General features: G+C 26.6%; 1 protein-coding gene across 1 annotated transcript in view; it reads left to right on the forward strand.

Moving 5' to 3' along the window:
- The window catches only part of kst (spectrin beta chain, non-erythrocytic 5 kst), a 96,169-nt gene that overhangs the window by 60,006 nt on the left and 21,722 nt on the right, over positions 1-14,441 (forward strand). The window contains 23 exon segments of the mRNA XM_067262933.1: positions 804-949; positions 1,683-1,829; positions 1,831-1,879; positions 1,882-1,914; positions 2,048-2,227; positions 2,323-2,526; positions 2,597-2,746; positions 2,844-2,948; positions 3,333-3,427; positions 6,410-6,500; positions 7,443-7,601; positions 7,678-7,869; positions 7,949-8,032; positions 8,106-8,224; positions 9,317-9,431; positions 11,011-11,124; positions 11,210-11,331; positions 11,451-11,511; positions 11,685-11,786; positions 12,690-12,878; positions 12,960-13,037; positions 13,111-13,374; positions 13,463-13,747. Of these exon segments, the coding sequence (XP_067119034.1) occupies positions 804-949; positions 1,683-1,829; positions 1,831-1,879; positions 1,882-1,914; positions 2,048-2,227; positions 2,323-2,526; positions 2,597-2,746; positions 2,844-2,948; positions 3,333-3,427; positions 6,410-6,500; positions 7,443-7,601; positions 7,678-7,869; positions 7,949-8,032; positions 8,106-8,224; positions 9,317-9,431; positions 11,011-11,124; positions 11,210-11,331; positions 11,451-11,511; positions 11,685-11,786; positions 12,690-12,878; positions 12,960-13,037; positions 13,111-13,374; positions 13,463-13,747 (3,084 nt within the window).

The raw sequence follows: 14,441 nt of genomic DNA on the forward strand, positions 1-14,441 counted from the left end.
TAACACATCTCTCTTTGGAGATTTAGAAATCAGAAAATTTTTGAAATAATTTGGTAAGTATTGAAAGTGAAATCTTTGTAAAGAAACAAGGAGACCATTGCTATAATCTGGGTACTACTATCCATTTTTGGGCCAGACAACTTTTTCCCCTTCCTATGGCCCTATTTATAGAATGGATAACTGCATTTATTGACTAATGTTAAGAAGAATGATCAAGATTGATCACAATTTCAATACTTGAAACAAAAGATAAAGGTCTTTTTTTACTGCTATATTTATAAAGAAAATTTTTAGTATTACTCAGTTTAATATAGAATACAAAAAATGGACGTAAGGTAGGCATCATTGTCACAGCATTGTATGAGAAACCCTATTGGCTCTAGTTCTAAAAAGTAGAATATTTTAATGTAGATTATATATTAATTTTAACAACACTTTATTGTATTTATATTGAAATCGGAAATGATTTTAATATATATATATTCATTTGTAAAAAATCACCTTGTATAATATTTATTAATCTTTTTCTAATTTCTTCTGTAAAAGTACTGAAACATTTTTGAAATTTTTACAAATAATTCAGAATCATCTTGGACATATTCAATATAACAATGTTTTCTTATTAGAATTTTAAAAAATAAATAAAGTTATTGTCAAATTTTCTTACATTTTATACAACATTAATATTTTATTGCAGTACTTTACAAAATTAAAATTACATAATTTTATATTATTATATATATATTATACTGTTATATAATTTTAAACAGAAAATAAAATAAAATGATAACTTATTTTTATAGCTTTTGCAAAGCAAATTTGATGATTTCAAACATAGAATGGAAACAGGATCTGAAAGGTTTAATCAATGTGAAGAATTAGGAAAGAAGTTAATAGGAGCAGATACACCATTTTCTTCTGAAATTGAGAAACGTCAAAATCATCTGATGTAAGATCTCTTTTCTCGACGTTTAATTTCGAATTTTAAAGTAGAGATTTTTATTTATTAATAATTATATTTGCATTTCGAAAACTGCATATTACTTAAATTAGCATGGTTAATGCATCACATGTAAAACTATAAACTTTTCGTAAGTTCTGTCGGTAAAATAAAACTGCTGGCAATTTTTTGTAGAACAATAAAAAAATACAAAATAAATATAAATTTTAATTAGTTTTTTTAATGCATGATATTCAGATAATTAAATGTATAAATTTTTAAATTATATAACAGGTATTTCAGAAGTCCTTTGACATAGTAGTGCAAATTATAATGGATAAAACATTTATTGGTATCGCAGTATGTGAGAATAAGAGAAGCCAAGTTTTATATTTAAACATTCTTTGTCAGTTAAGTCACTTTTGTCTGTTTTGCCTGTTGTTTAACAGCAAGAAAACTGTGATGATTACAATTACTGCAACCTTCTTAAATTAAAAAGAAGCATGTTTTAAATACATGCACATACAAGCAAATAATAAATACATGCACATGTAAGCAAAAACAAAACAACATATACTAAATTAAAGGAAAAAACCCAGTTTGCTGTTTCATAAATAAATAAAAACAAAGTTTACATTCTTAGCATTGTATGTGGCTGCTTTGTTGAAAGACTTCTGGATCACGCAGTATAAAAGCATGAGTAATACAGCTTATCTAGAATTATTGTTAAATATGTTCACAGAGAAACTTGGACTTTGTTATTGGATCATATTGAAGCTAGAGATCAGAAACTTCATGCCGCTGGAGAAATTCATAGGTTTAATCGTGACGTTGCCGACGGCCTTTCACGGATTCAAGAAAAATATACCAGTATACCGACCGACCGATTTAGGGCGAGATTTAAATTCGGTTCAGAATCTTATGAGGAAACATGAAGGTTTTTGAAAAACGATTTAGTGGCATTAGAAGCACAGGTAAAGTATTTAACTTTTTAAAAATTAAAAATAATAAGATGAACGATTGAATCATGTAATAAACAGCTTTAAAATATAAGAATTATTTAATTTAAATTATTAGCATTTTACTAAGTAAATTATTATCCTTTAGTTGCAAGTTTTGGTTGATGACAGTACCAGATTACAAGTTGCATATCCAGGAGGAAATGCAGAGCATATATATGAACAGCAAAATATTGTCATTGAAAACTGGAACACATTACAAGAACGTGCCACTCAAAGAAAAGAAGAATTGCAAGCATCGTACCATTTACAAAGATTTCTTGCTTCAGTAAATTTTCTGATTTTCTCAGAAAAAAATAATTATAAAAAACTGTTTTGATATATTAAATGTTTTATAACATCAAATAATGTTATATTTTATAGATAAGAGATTTAGAAAGCTGGGCCCAGACTGTTTATTCATCACTAAAAACTGAAGATAAAGTAAGAGATTTAGCAAGTGCTCAGATCTTAAAGGGAGAACATAATCAATTAAAAGCAGAAATAGAAACTAGAGAAGAAATTTTCAGTAATGCTTTAGAAGCAGGAGGTGAAATGATTCAAGAGAAACATTATGCTAGAGATGAAGTAATTTGTGTTATTTTAAAAATTAATTTAAAAAGAATTTTATTATAATTACACTAAATGCATTATTTAGATTAAGGAGCGATTAAATCAGTTGCTAAAATTACGAGAAGATTTATTGATCGCCTGGGAGAAAAAGAAAATTTATCTGGATCAGTTATGCGATTTACATTTCTTCTTAAGAGATGCTAAACAGTTGGATACTTTAAGTAGTCAACAAGAGGTAAAGCTACTTTATTAAATCTGAGAATAATTGATTATTGAATGATTTTAATAATATTTTAAAACACTCTCTAAATATAAATTTAAAATGTTTATAGGTTTATCTTTCAAGTTCAGATTTTGCTAACACTGTTGAAGAAGTTGATGCTTTAGTTAAAAAACATGAAGCATTTGAAAAATTAATTTCTACACAAGACGAAAAGGTATCCAATTCAACTCTTTAAAATTAAGAATTTCGGTTTATAAATAAATTTAATTTATTAATTTTGATTCTAACTGCTTACTAAATGTTGCTTTTTCCAAATGTATTTTGTTCTATTTTCTGGTTTTATTTTGCTTTCAGCTAAAAGCTGTAGTACAAAAACGACTGTATTTAAATTAAATATTTAAGTGCAATATATTGAAAACTTTGCTAAAAAATAGAAATTAATTATAAAATTTGTATTTTTAAAAATATCTTTATAATTTTTTTCTCAGTGAATAAATTTAAATAGGAAAATAAAAATAATACTAATAAATGAAATTATTTGTTACTCAAGTTTTAAATTACGTGATTATTATTTAATTTTAATTTTATTTCATTAAAGTTAACAGCTCTTCAAGAACACGGAAATAAACTGCTCCAACAGAATCATTTTGATAGTAATCACATTAAACAGAGATTAAATGAAGTTACATCTCGGTAAGAACAGTTTTAAACAGTTTTTAGAAGTCAAATTAAAAAATATAAGTTATTTTTAAATGCCTTACACATTTAAGTTATTAAGCAAACAGTATTTTGATTTGAATTTTTTTAAGATTTTTTAAAAAGAAAAAATAATTTCAGACAAAATTTTAAATATTATGTTGTTAGTAAAGTATAATCTTAATTAAAACAACAAAAATATACAAGTGAAATTGCTAAGTGAATCAAAAGTTTAATTATATTAAACTTATGTCTTTCACTAAAAGCTTCCCAAAAGCCTTTTAAAATTCAGCAAAAAAATTTTCTGTAATTGTAAAAAACCCAAAAATATTTATCTTCAGATTTAACTGTAAACTTCAACTTATTAAGTTTTTAACTTTATAGCAGAGACAAGATCTTTACTAGATCAGTTTAAAGTAAAAATGGCATACAGTCACAGGCTCATTACACTGTGGCTTAAACTTTGTTGCAAAGATAAGTGTCAAAACTTTACTGAAGATAAAAGTGTTTTATTAAATTAATTTGGAAATATCCAACTATTGAAGAAAAAGGATAAATAGTTAAATATAATTTCATAAATCAGAAACAGATTACATTTTATATTCTCTCAAATAGAAAGTTTAAAATAACTCCAACTTCAATAACTTTTATTGTCTCAGCAACACTTTACTTGAACATACAAATGTTTCCAGCCCTCTTAATAGATATTCAGGTAGACTACTGTTTTAGAACATTCACTATAACTACAGTTCCAATGCAGGAGTGTTCCAATTTGAAATTATTATAAAATTAGAAAAAACCATCAAAAATTTGGTACGTTGTACCTTTATAAATAAATAATTCCACATATATAACAGTTGTCTGAATTTTAATTTAGATCACTACATTGCTATTCCTGTCTCTCTCATCCCTTTTCTTTAACAGGGTGGTACAATAACTTCCAAGCCAAAGAAAGTATTTCTGGGACAATAAATGATGTTGAAGTTGGGGTTATTGACATTTTTCCCAGTATTAAGTTTATATTTTAGAAATTTTAAAAACTGAAAACTGTAGATTATTGTCATAATTTTGTTTTTATTCATATTTTTCACATATAAAAGTAAAAACTTATTTCACTGATATGAGATTTTAGCTCACGCTTGCTCTGAATTATAAAAATTATAATTTATTCAGTGGTGATTTGGGTTGTTTGTTTTGAAAAGAATAAAACAGACCCTCTTTTATTCTTTTCTACACTTGGTTCAGATATTTTTTGAAAATTTATTTCTTATTCAATTACCTTAACTATCTATAATTGACCAGCTTCAACAAAAAAGCAACCTGAATGTATTTCACGTTTTTATCATATAGTTAATATATAATTATTCTTTAAATAAAAGTTAGAAATAATAATAAAATTAACATTATTTTAAAAGTTTCCTTAGTCTGACTGGATTATTTAAATTCCATTTTAAATTGTCATGCAATCAATAATGGTTGACTTTTTTCCACTCAAATGTATAATTTTGTATTCAGTTCAACTTCAAAATACGCACAAGTTTAGATTAGAAAATCTGCACTGAATTTGAAACTCTTGATCAGAATACGATTGTAAAGGATTATTTCGATCTTGTGTTATTCTTTCCTTTCATAGTTAAAGACAAATATTATCTATCTATCCATTAATAATATCTAAAACATGAATGTAACATTCATTCTCAATTAGATTTCTTGGAAATGATAGATGAAACAAAATAATAATTTCCATTCCTGAAGTGAGGTCAAAGAGCAAGCTGTCATGTAGATCTGCCACTGGTTGGCTCTAGGAATTTCATCTAAAAAGTAGTTTCTAATCATTATCCAAACCAAGGTCTTTAAGAAATATTCTTTTAATGTGATTTTAACAAGTTTTAAATTGAGTCCAATGTCTAAAATCCATCTCTGCGATGTGCTCTATATGCGTTTTAAAGTACGAGTTAGTTAAAACATGACTTTGAAACTAAAATCAGCATTGTTAAAATTCACTTTACTAATTGTAAATTAAATATATGTATTTTAATAAATGTAAAATAAAATAAATTAATAAAAATGTACACTCAAACCTGTTTTTGTGCGGTCTTTTTTGTGCGATTTTTTATACGGTGCAATGTGTTTTGTGCAATTATTTTTGTGCAGTATACCAATTTGATTGAAATTCATATACCGCACACAAAAAATCACACAAAACAAATTGCACAAAAATAGACCGCACAAAAACAGGTTTGAGTGTACAATGCAAAAATGCATTGGAGTAAGAACTTTATTTTAATTTTAGAAATTCCTTAATTTTCTAAATATTAAACTGTGAAACAATGCCAAATGATCTGTTGTATTATCGGGCTATAATAAAGGCTAAATTAATACTTAGAAATAAAGTAATTTGACTAGAGGTAGGTTGTTAGGCTGCCATCTTGTGATAATTTTCTTCCAGAAATTGTAAAGTAAAAATAAATTTATTATAATTATTAAAATTATAATAAATCTATCTACCTCTAGTCAAATTATTTTAAATTTAATTATAAAATTAGCCTTATTACAGCCCGATAATATGGCAGATTGTTTGGCATTATTTAAAAATCGGGTTTATGGATTTATTGTTCACGTATGTGCAGTGGCGTAGCGTGGGTGTCAGCCGCCCAGGGTGGAGGAAAATTTCGCCGCCCCCTTATTTAGGTATTTTTACAAGATATTATTATTTATTGTGAAATTTTGCCGCCCCCTATAAGTGCCGCCCCATTACGCTACGCCACTGCGTATGTGTAAACTGAAATGTGTAATATTCTGATATTATTCACTGCTAATTTATATGAATTATTGGAATTTAAAATCCAGATTTAATTATACTTTAATTTTCTTTCTAAGCATAATTCAAGAAAGAAAAGATTCAAAATTTTAAAAACAGAGGTTTATTTTGTTTTATTTTAAATAAAATATTTATAATTTTTAAAATATATTTTATAGGAGAATAAAATTAAAAGAAATGAGTAATGAGAAAAAACAAAGATTAGCCGATTCCTTCTTATACACTCAGTTTAAAAGAGATGCAACTGAGGTGAGTGATTCTGATATATTTTTATTACATAAAATTATTGATAATGAATAAGAAATTGCAAGAAATTATTTGACTTAGTAATAATATGCTTTGTTTTTATTTTTTTGGCTCTTATGTATATAACATGGGAAAATATTGAATTGTGTCATGGATTTTTTGCAAATCTCAATGTTTTCAGACCCTTGAACCCAAAAAGTCAAACAAACAGGGAAAAAATCTTGTGAATGTGTGCGTTGTCATCTATTTCATTTAATATCTCAAGAAGGGGTGAAGATTAAGAAACAAAACCGTAACTTGTACGTAAGGGGCACTGATGCTATTAAATTTTGGTGGTTAAAGCTTGAAGGGTGGGAAGATAGAGGAGAGGTCTTGTATTATATCTCAAGTGGGGTCAGACCTAATGAAAATTTAATTTGTTATTGGCATTTATAGTTTAATAAAAACTCATCTTTATCCTCAAAATTAAGCCTTTTGCCTTTTTAATAATGTAAAAGTTATTTTTTATTAAAATCTCATAACAGATGGCACCACACAGTTTTAGCTTTGTGTTAATGTGTCCATGTTTCTTAAATATAAGTATTTTTCACCAGGAAAGTTATGCAACTCATTGCTGTACTTTTATTCATAAAAAAAGTCTTTTATAATATTTACTTACTCATATACTGTTTTTACAAATGTGAATAAACATATTTGAATTAAAAAGTCTTGAGATTTGTATGAATATTCTATTTTTAAAATGTTTTGGATAGCTTATAAGTTATTAAAGCATATCAAATTCTTTATAATTTTATTTTCCTAATTGTTTCTCATTTTGAATGCGATTTACGTAAACATATGTATTTAAATTTGAGACAATAATTTAATTTCTGTACATATTCATAGTTATCAAATTTAATTTATTCAAGTATGAATAATAATTGATAACTAAACGACTTATTTCAGGCCGAATCTTGGATTGAAGAAAAAAGGAAGAAATTAGAAGCTGAACAAAATACAGCAGATGTAACTTGTCTTGAGGACAAGATGAAAAAATTACAGAAACATCAAGCATTTCAAGCAGAACTTGCAGCCCACGAAAGTAGTATATGCAGTATTAAACAGGTAATTACATTATTACTTGAGTATTAATTAACTTTATTTTGTAATAAATGAATCTCAAACGAAAATTTATTTTAAGAAAGGAGAAATGCTTCTTAATAAGAGACATCACGAATCATCTGAAATACATCAACAACTTGAATGTCTGTTGAAACAATGGAATGAATTATTAGCAGCCTCTAACAATAGAGGACGTGGTTTAGAAGAAGCTCAAGATATATTAGAATTTAATAATCAAGCCGAAAAAGTTGAAGCATGGATCCGTGATAAAGTAACCTAAACTTTATTTTGCTCGCATAGTTAATTTTTATTTTTATTTCTATTATAAACAAATTTATTTTTATATCAAGGACATGATGGTCCAAGCAGGAGATACTGGTAGAGATTACGAACATTGTATGGCTCTTCAACGAAAACTAGATGATGTTGATTCTGTAAGTATTATTAATATTATATTAATTATACCTATTCATATTTTATTTAGCTGAATTTTTACTTAATTTTTAGGATATGAGAGTTGATGAATCAAGAATAAAGAATCTTAATATGCTAGCGAATAAATTAATTAGGCAAGGAAGATCTGATGACAAAACAATACAACATAGGAGAGATCAATTAAATAACAAGTAATTAAAATTCATTTATCACAATTAATATAAATAAATTATGATTATGCATATAATTGATACTGCAAATGTGTTGTGTGTTTAATTGTTTGTTAATATATTTTTATAGTATACAACACAAACAAATCTAATAGTTTTATCATATTATATATGCTACAGTAATAATCAATGTATTAAAAATATTTTGTGTTTTATTTATATTTAAACATATATATATAAATTAAAACATAAATTAACATTTTAATATGCATTTTTAGAACTCATTCCACATGATTGCCAGATTATATCAGGCTATATTAGTGCTATTATTAATAATTAAATGTTAATTAATACCTCTAAAGGAGGATGCACACATGCGGCGTGGCAAGGAAAAGTGGCAGAATGGCGTCACTTTTTCTCGCTGCAGAAGTTGATTTAACTCTATCTTTTGTGGCGACTGCCATCAAGATGCGTTTCTATCAGCCAATAACAGTTTGTCTAGTAGTCACGTGAGAAAATACAATCACGTGGTATTTTAAAGTTCAACACAGTTAACCAAGATAATTGACATCAGAATAAAGAGGAGTGCAGCACTTTTCCTTGTTGCGCTGTACGTGTGCCTCCTTCTTAAGCCAAATTACTTAACATTTAATTATTAACAGTAGCATTAATATAGCCTGATATACTCTGGCAATTGTTTTGCATTAATCTTAAAGATTGGATTAATCAATGTTTATATTTTTAGAACTCTTTTTTTGTTAGTTTTTCTTTGGCTGTGTATTATTATATACAGTAATTTTCTATACTTAATTTAAAAATTTTTAACAAATCAATAAACCAATTCAGTTTTCATTTCAATAATATATTAATTTTTATTTAAATAATATTCATATTATATAAAATTTTATATGCTAAACAATAAATTAAACTACTAATTAATTTCATAACAACTTTATTAGTTAGATATTATATTATATTGCAATTTCTATTTCTATTGATAAACTTGTTTAACTATTTATTTGACAAGTAATAAGTATAAAAATTGCCAGATGTTGGCAGTTTGATATATTTTGTTTTGTTTAGTTTATATATTGATAAAAATATACTTTTTAGATGGAGAGGTTTACAAGGGGCACTCGAAGAATATCGTAAACATTTGGCAGGAGCCTTAGAAGTTCATGCATTCAATCGTGATGTTGATGACACTAATGACAGAATCAACGAAAAGGTTATCAACTATAGACTATTATTTCAGTTTATTTGTTTTTTAAAAATGCTTTCTTACAGAGTAAAACATAAGTTTTCCATCTGTGGGATAAACAATCTATGACTTTTGTAGTAATTTCTAGAGCAGCATGATGAGATTCATTATAGTAAAATTAAAGTTATCAGTTATGAAAACATATTTTCCATCTTTTCAATTAAAACATCTATCTAAAAATTAAATACAAGTATACATTTTTTAGTACTTGTATGTTGAATCTATACATTTATGCAAAATGTATACATTTATCTATACATTTTGATGAAGTCATGGATGCTTAGACAAACTACTCCCAAATGGATGGCCCATGCATCTGAAGCATCCCCAGCATCTTTCCCAGTCTCAACTTTACGATGCCTTAAGGGACTTTACCAAGAAGTCAGTCAGTCAGCAGCACTACCAGATAACAGAAGAGTTGAAAAATGCAATGATAAGAGCATTTTCTTTTCTCACAGCAGATTATCTTCATATGATAAATATCTAAGTCAGCTTGGTACCTTATGAGAATCTGCTGTAACTCAACAAATATATGACAAAACATTATTATATTTATTATGTTATTTGTTTTATTATGGGCATTATTTTCACAAGGAAGATATCAATTGTTTTATGACATTTTCTTTTGGAACATATTTATTTATTACATATACAAATTTTTACAAAAGGAGATGACATAACTTTTCTGGACATCTTGTAAAATATAAATGTGTATTATTTTTTTATAAAAGAATTTCTAAATATCTTTTTAAGTTAGACACAGTTGAATTTTCTTAAATAAAGGAGGTCTTATCTTTTTTTTATTATTAATATGCCACCATATATTACATTATTAACGACATTTTTGTGTGAATTTTCAACTTTAATTTTTGATATCTTTATCAATATTCTTTAATAAATATAAAATATGATATAAATCTATTATACTTTTGAAGAAGTTTTTGACATATTCACTTATGATGATGATGTATGGTAAACTAAGCCTGAATTATAGAAATAATCATCTATAAATAAAGTTAATTTAAGTACTGTTAATGTAAAGTAATATCACAGTTCACTTATAATGTTGTGCAAACTGCTGGTATCATCATCATAGAAATGTTTAAAATGGTCACCTGTCACACACATACACAGCTGCACACATTGAATCGTGTTTAGGAACATTCACTATAACATAGTGGCATCAATGGCAGCAATGAGTCATGAAACTGATGTTGCTCAGTTCTTGTATTGTGGATTTGCATAATACAGAATATTAACATTCACTCAACCCAATGTTCCATTCAACTGATGCAGTTCACTCACTCCAAGCAATACACTAGCATCATAGACTCAGACTGGAACTATTTTTTGTGCACTATCCTGTATATTGTAATTAAAAATTCAAACAATATCTCATGTGCCAAATTAGAATATGATAAAAAAATTGTTTTAAAATTGTACTAAAAACATTTATATTGATAAAAAAAAAATTGGATTTTGAATCATTTTGTAATAATTACTGTAATGCTGATGAAATTAATTAATAGAAAACTTTTAATTTCAGTCTCTTTCATTATCTGTTGAGGATGAAGGTAAAGATTTACAAGCTGTTGAAACTTTACAACGAAAACAAGAAGCAATTGAACGTGACATGACTGCAATTGAATCAAAATTAAGGGTTTGTATCTTTAATTCATTTATTTGTTAAATATAATGATTTTTACCAGTTAACAAAATTATACAACAGAATTCTTATTTAACAGGAACATGATTCAGAAGCCCGTCATTTAATGCAAAAGTATCCAGATATGGCTGCTTCGACTCGAGTAAAAGTGTCTGAACTACAAGATAACTGGAGACAACTAACAAATCTTTGTCTTAATAGGTATAATGTTGATATTAACAAGAAAAAAAATTCATAAGAACAAGATCTTTTTGTTGAATTTCTAAATAAAAAGAATTCATGATATATATTACACATTTTATAATTTGTATTTTTTGCAGGAAACAGCGTTTGGCTAGTTCATATACACTACATAAATTCCTTTCAGATTCCAAAGAATTGGTAAGAAAATTTATTTCTACTTTCGTTACTATTAAAATAATTTGTGGTCTTTTTAACTTAGTAAATTTGTTTATAATGAATCATCGTAAATTAGAAAGAATACAGCTTTATTATTTTTTCAAATAAAATATTTTTGTGTCATCAAATTAACAGTTATTTATTATTCAAAATAGGAATGTTGGGTGAATGATATGATCGAACGAATGACATCTGCCGACCTCGCAAATAACATTGCAGAAGCTCAGTCTCTCTTACAACTACATCGAGAGCGAAAAGTAAATTGATATTTATTTTAATTGACCATATTCTTGAACAAAATTTAACATTTTCTCCTGAAATTTCATCAATCTAAATTATATACATATATAATTTAATTTCATATATCTCGAAGTGTGGAATATTAAATTTTAATTTATTTGTGTTTTTCTTATATAATTTTATATATATTTGCTTTCTTGTAATTATTTTGTTAATTACCCTATATATAAATACCATTTAAAATTTTTTTTTTTTTGAGGATTTATCTAAAGATAAAAATTAGAGAGAGAATTTTAATACTTTAAAAAAATTGCATTTAGGTGAAGAATTTTAACTTGTGTATATTTCAGAGGTTTATAACTATAAACTAAATTGTATATAGTTTATAGTTGTGTGTTTAATATTACATAATGATTTATAAAATTTAAAAATTTCAGTAAAGACTTAACCTTTCTTTTGATTCATAATTATAGCTGCTAGTTTCCACTGTATACCACATAAAGAGGAATGGTTAAAACCACAGCAGAAAATCTATCCATTGATTCTTATTGATGTAGTTTTAGTTTTGTAAATTTATCCCAGACATCTTTTAGAGTATTGTTGACTCCAATGTTTAGAAAGTATCTGTTGTTTATCAGGTTATATTTAACAGCTGCATTTACATAAAAAAATCAATGTGAATTAACTTTGAATGGTCGGATACATACTCGTGGATTTTTATCGCAATGGTTCTGTACAAATGGAAACTGGCCTTTATGAGAAAAAAGTTATAATGGTCTTATTGATAATTTTATTCTATATATCCTTTATATTTGATTAAAATACACTTGTTTGAGTATATTTCACTTATTGGCTTATTTATTAATAATAATAAATATTTATGATATAAAATCGCTTGAATACTAAATTTTATTTTTTAGGCTGAAATAGATGGTAGACAAGAAGCTTTTTCTTCTTTAAAAGATTTTGGTCATCGTTTAATACAGCAGAAACACAATGCTTCTGAGACATTAAAGATAAACGTTCAACATTTAGAAGAGCTACGACGCATGTTAATTCAGGCCTGGGAAGAACGTCGACAAATATTATCGCAATGCTATGAATTTCAGGTACATATTAATTTGTTTTCTATACTTAAAATTATCTTTTTATTATTGAAAATGAATTAAGATATTTGATATGTTTTTAAGATGTTCAAAGAACAAGCAGAACAAGCAGACTCTTGGCTGGCTAGTAAAGAAGCTTTTCTTAATAATGAAGATTTTGGAGTAAGTTGTAAAAAGTTTTAACTTGAAGTCTATTGGTATTTTTATCTTTAATTATTTTTTAAACAAATTTTAGGATTCAATGTCAAGTGTTGAAGCTTTGATTCGTAAACACGATAACTTTGAAAAAACAATGAGTGCCCAGAGAGAAAAGATAGATCAACTTGAAAAATTTGCAACCGAATTAATTGCAAATAAACATTACGACAGTAGTTCTATACAGACCAGATGCCAGGCAATATGTCAACGCCGAGATCGCCTCAAGGAAAATGCCATGATTCGACAGAAGAAACTAAAAGAATCAAAACAATTACAACAATTTCTCAGGAATATCTATGAAGTATGATTTAGTAATTTATGTTTATATTTAAAAAATGGTTTTTATTTTAGTTTTTATTAATTTAAATTAATGTAATGTGTAAATTTAGGTTGTTGGGTGGATACATGAAAAAATGCAGGTTGCCTTAGACGAATCGTATCGCGATTCCACAAATTTACTGAGCAAAATACAAAAGCATGCAGCATTCGAAGCAGAATTAGCTGCCAATAAAGGAAGAATTGATGCAGTTTCTAACGAAGGAGAGAAATTGATAGGAACTGGTCATTTTGCATCTGTTGAAATTCAAACTCAGCTTCAAGAATTGGAGTTGTTGTGGAGACAATTATTGGATCAAGCAGCTCTAAAAAAAGAACGTTTACAAGATGCCTATCAGGTAACAGAAATAAAATAAAACTATTTTTTTAAATTTTTATTTAGTACCAATTTATATTTACTGTAGATACTTTATTGCATAAAAAGTATTGTTTATTATTTTTTTCTTCAATTTTTATGTTAATATAATAGATGTCTTCTGTAAGAAGTGTAATTTACTTACAATTTAATTCTAACATTTAAACATAATTGCTGAGTTCCTAAATGCAATGTTTTGGTAAGCCTTCATGTCATCAGTATGAGAAATTATAGCATCTTTAGAAACACACATAGGCAAAAATCACTTCAAATTGTCATATGAAACAAGATTCAAAGATTACATGGATCAGACAGAACATCTCTACTAAAACTAGATACATTGTATTACCAAACCAACCACTGCCATATGATATCGAGCTAATTAACAGCTATATTAATGTAAGTTATTAATTAGCCTGATAGCATATGACAGTGGTTGGCTTTGAGAACTGGTTTATTCAGTAATACTGACTTAAGCAAAAAGTTGATTTTAGGTCTACTACTTTGACAATGCTGACTGTAAGAACTCATCAAAAAGATTCAGATGTAATATTAAATCAATACAACTACATTGAAATAAGATTTTTTCCCTTGTAAGCTGAACTTTGTATCTATTTTTTTTTTAAAAATAAAAATTAAATATTTGATTTTTATTGATATTATGTACATTGAATAGT

This window comes from Centruroides vittatus, unplaced genomic scaffold (genome assembly GCF_030686945.1).
Source record: "Centruroides vittatus isolate TY-2023 unplaced genomic scaffold, ASM3068694v2 contig_165, whole genome shotgun sequence".
Lineage (NCBI taxonomy): Eukaryota > Metazoa > Arthropoda > Arachnida > Scorpiones > Buthidae > Centruroides > Centruroides vittatus.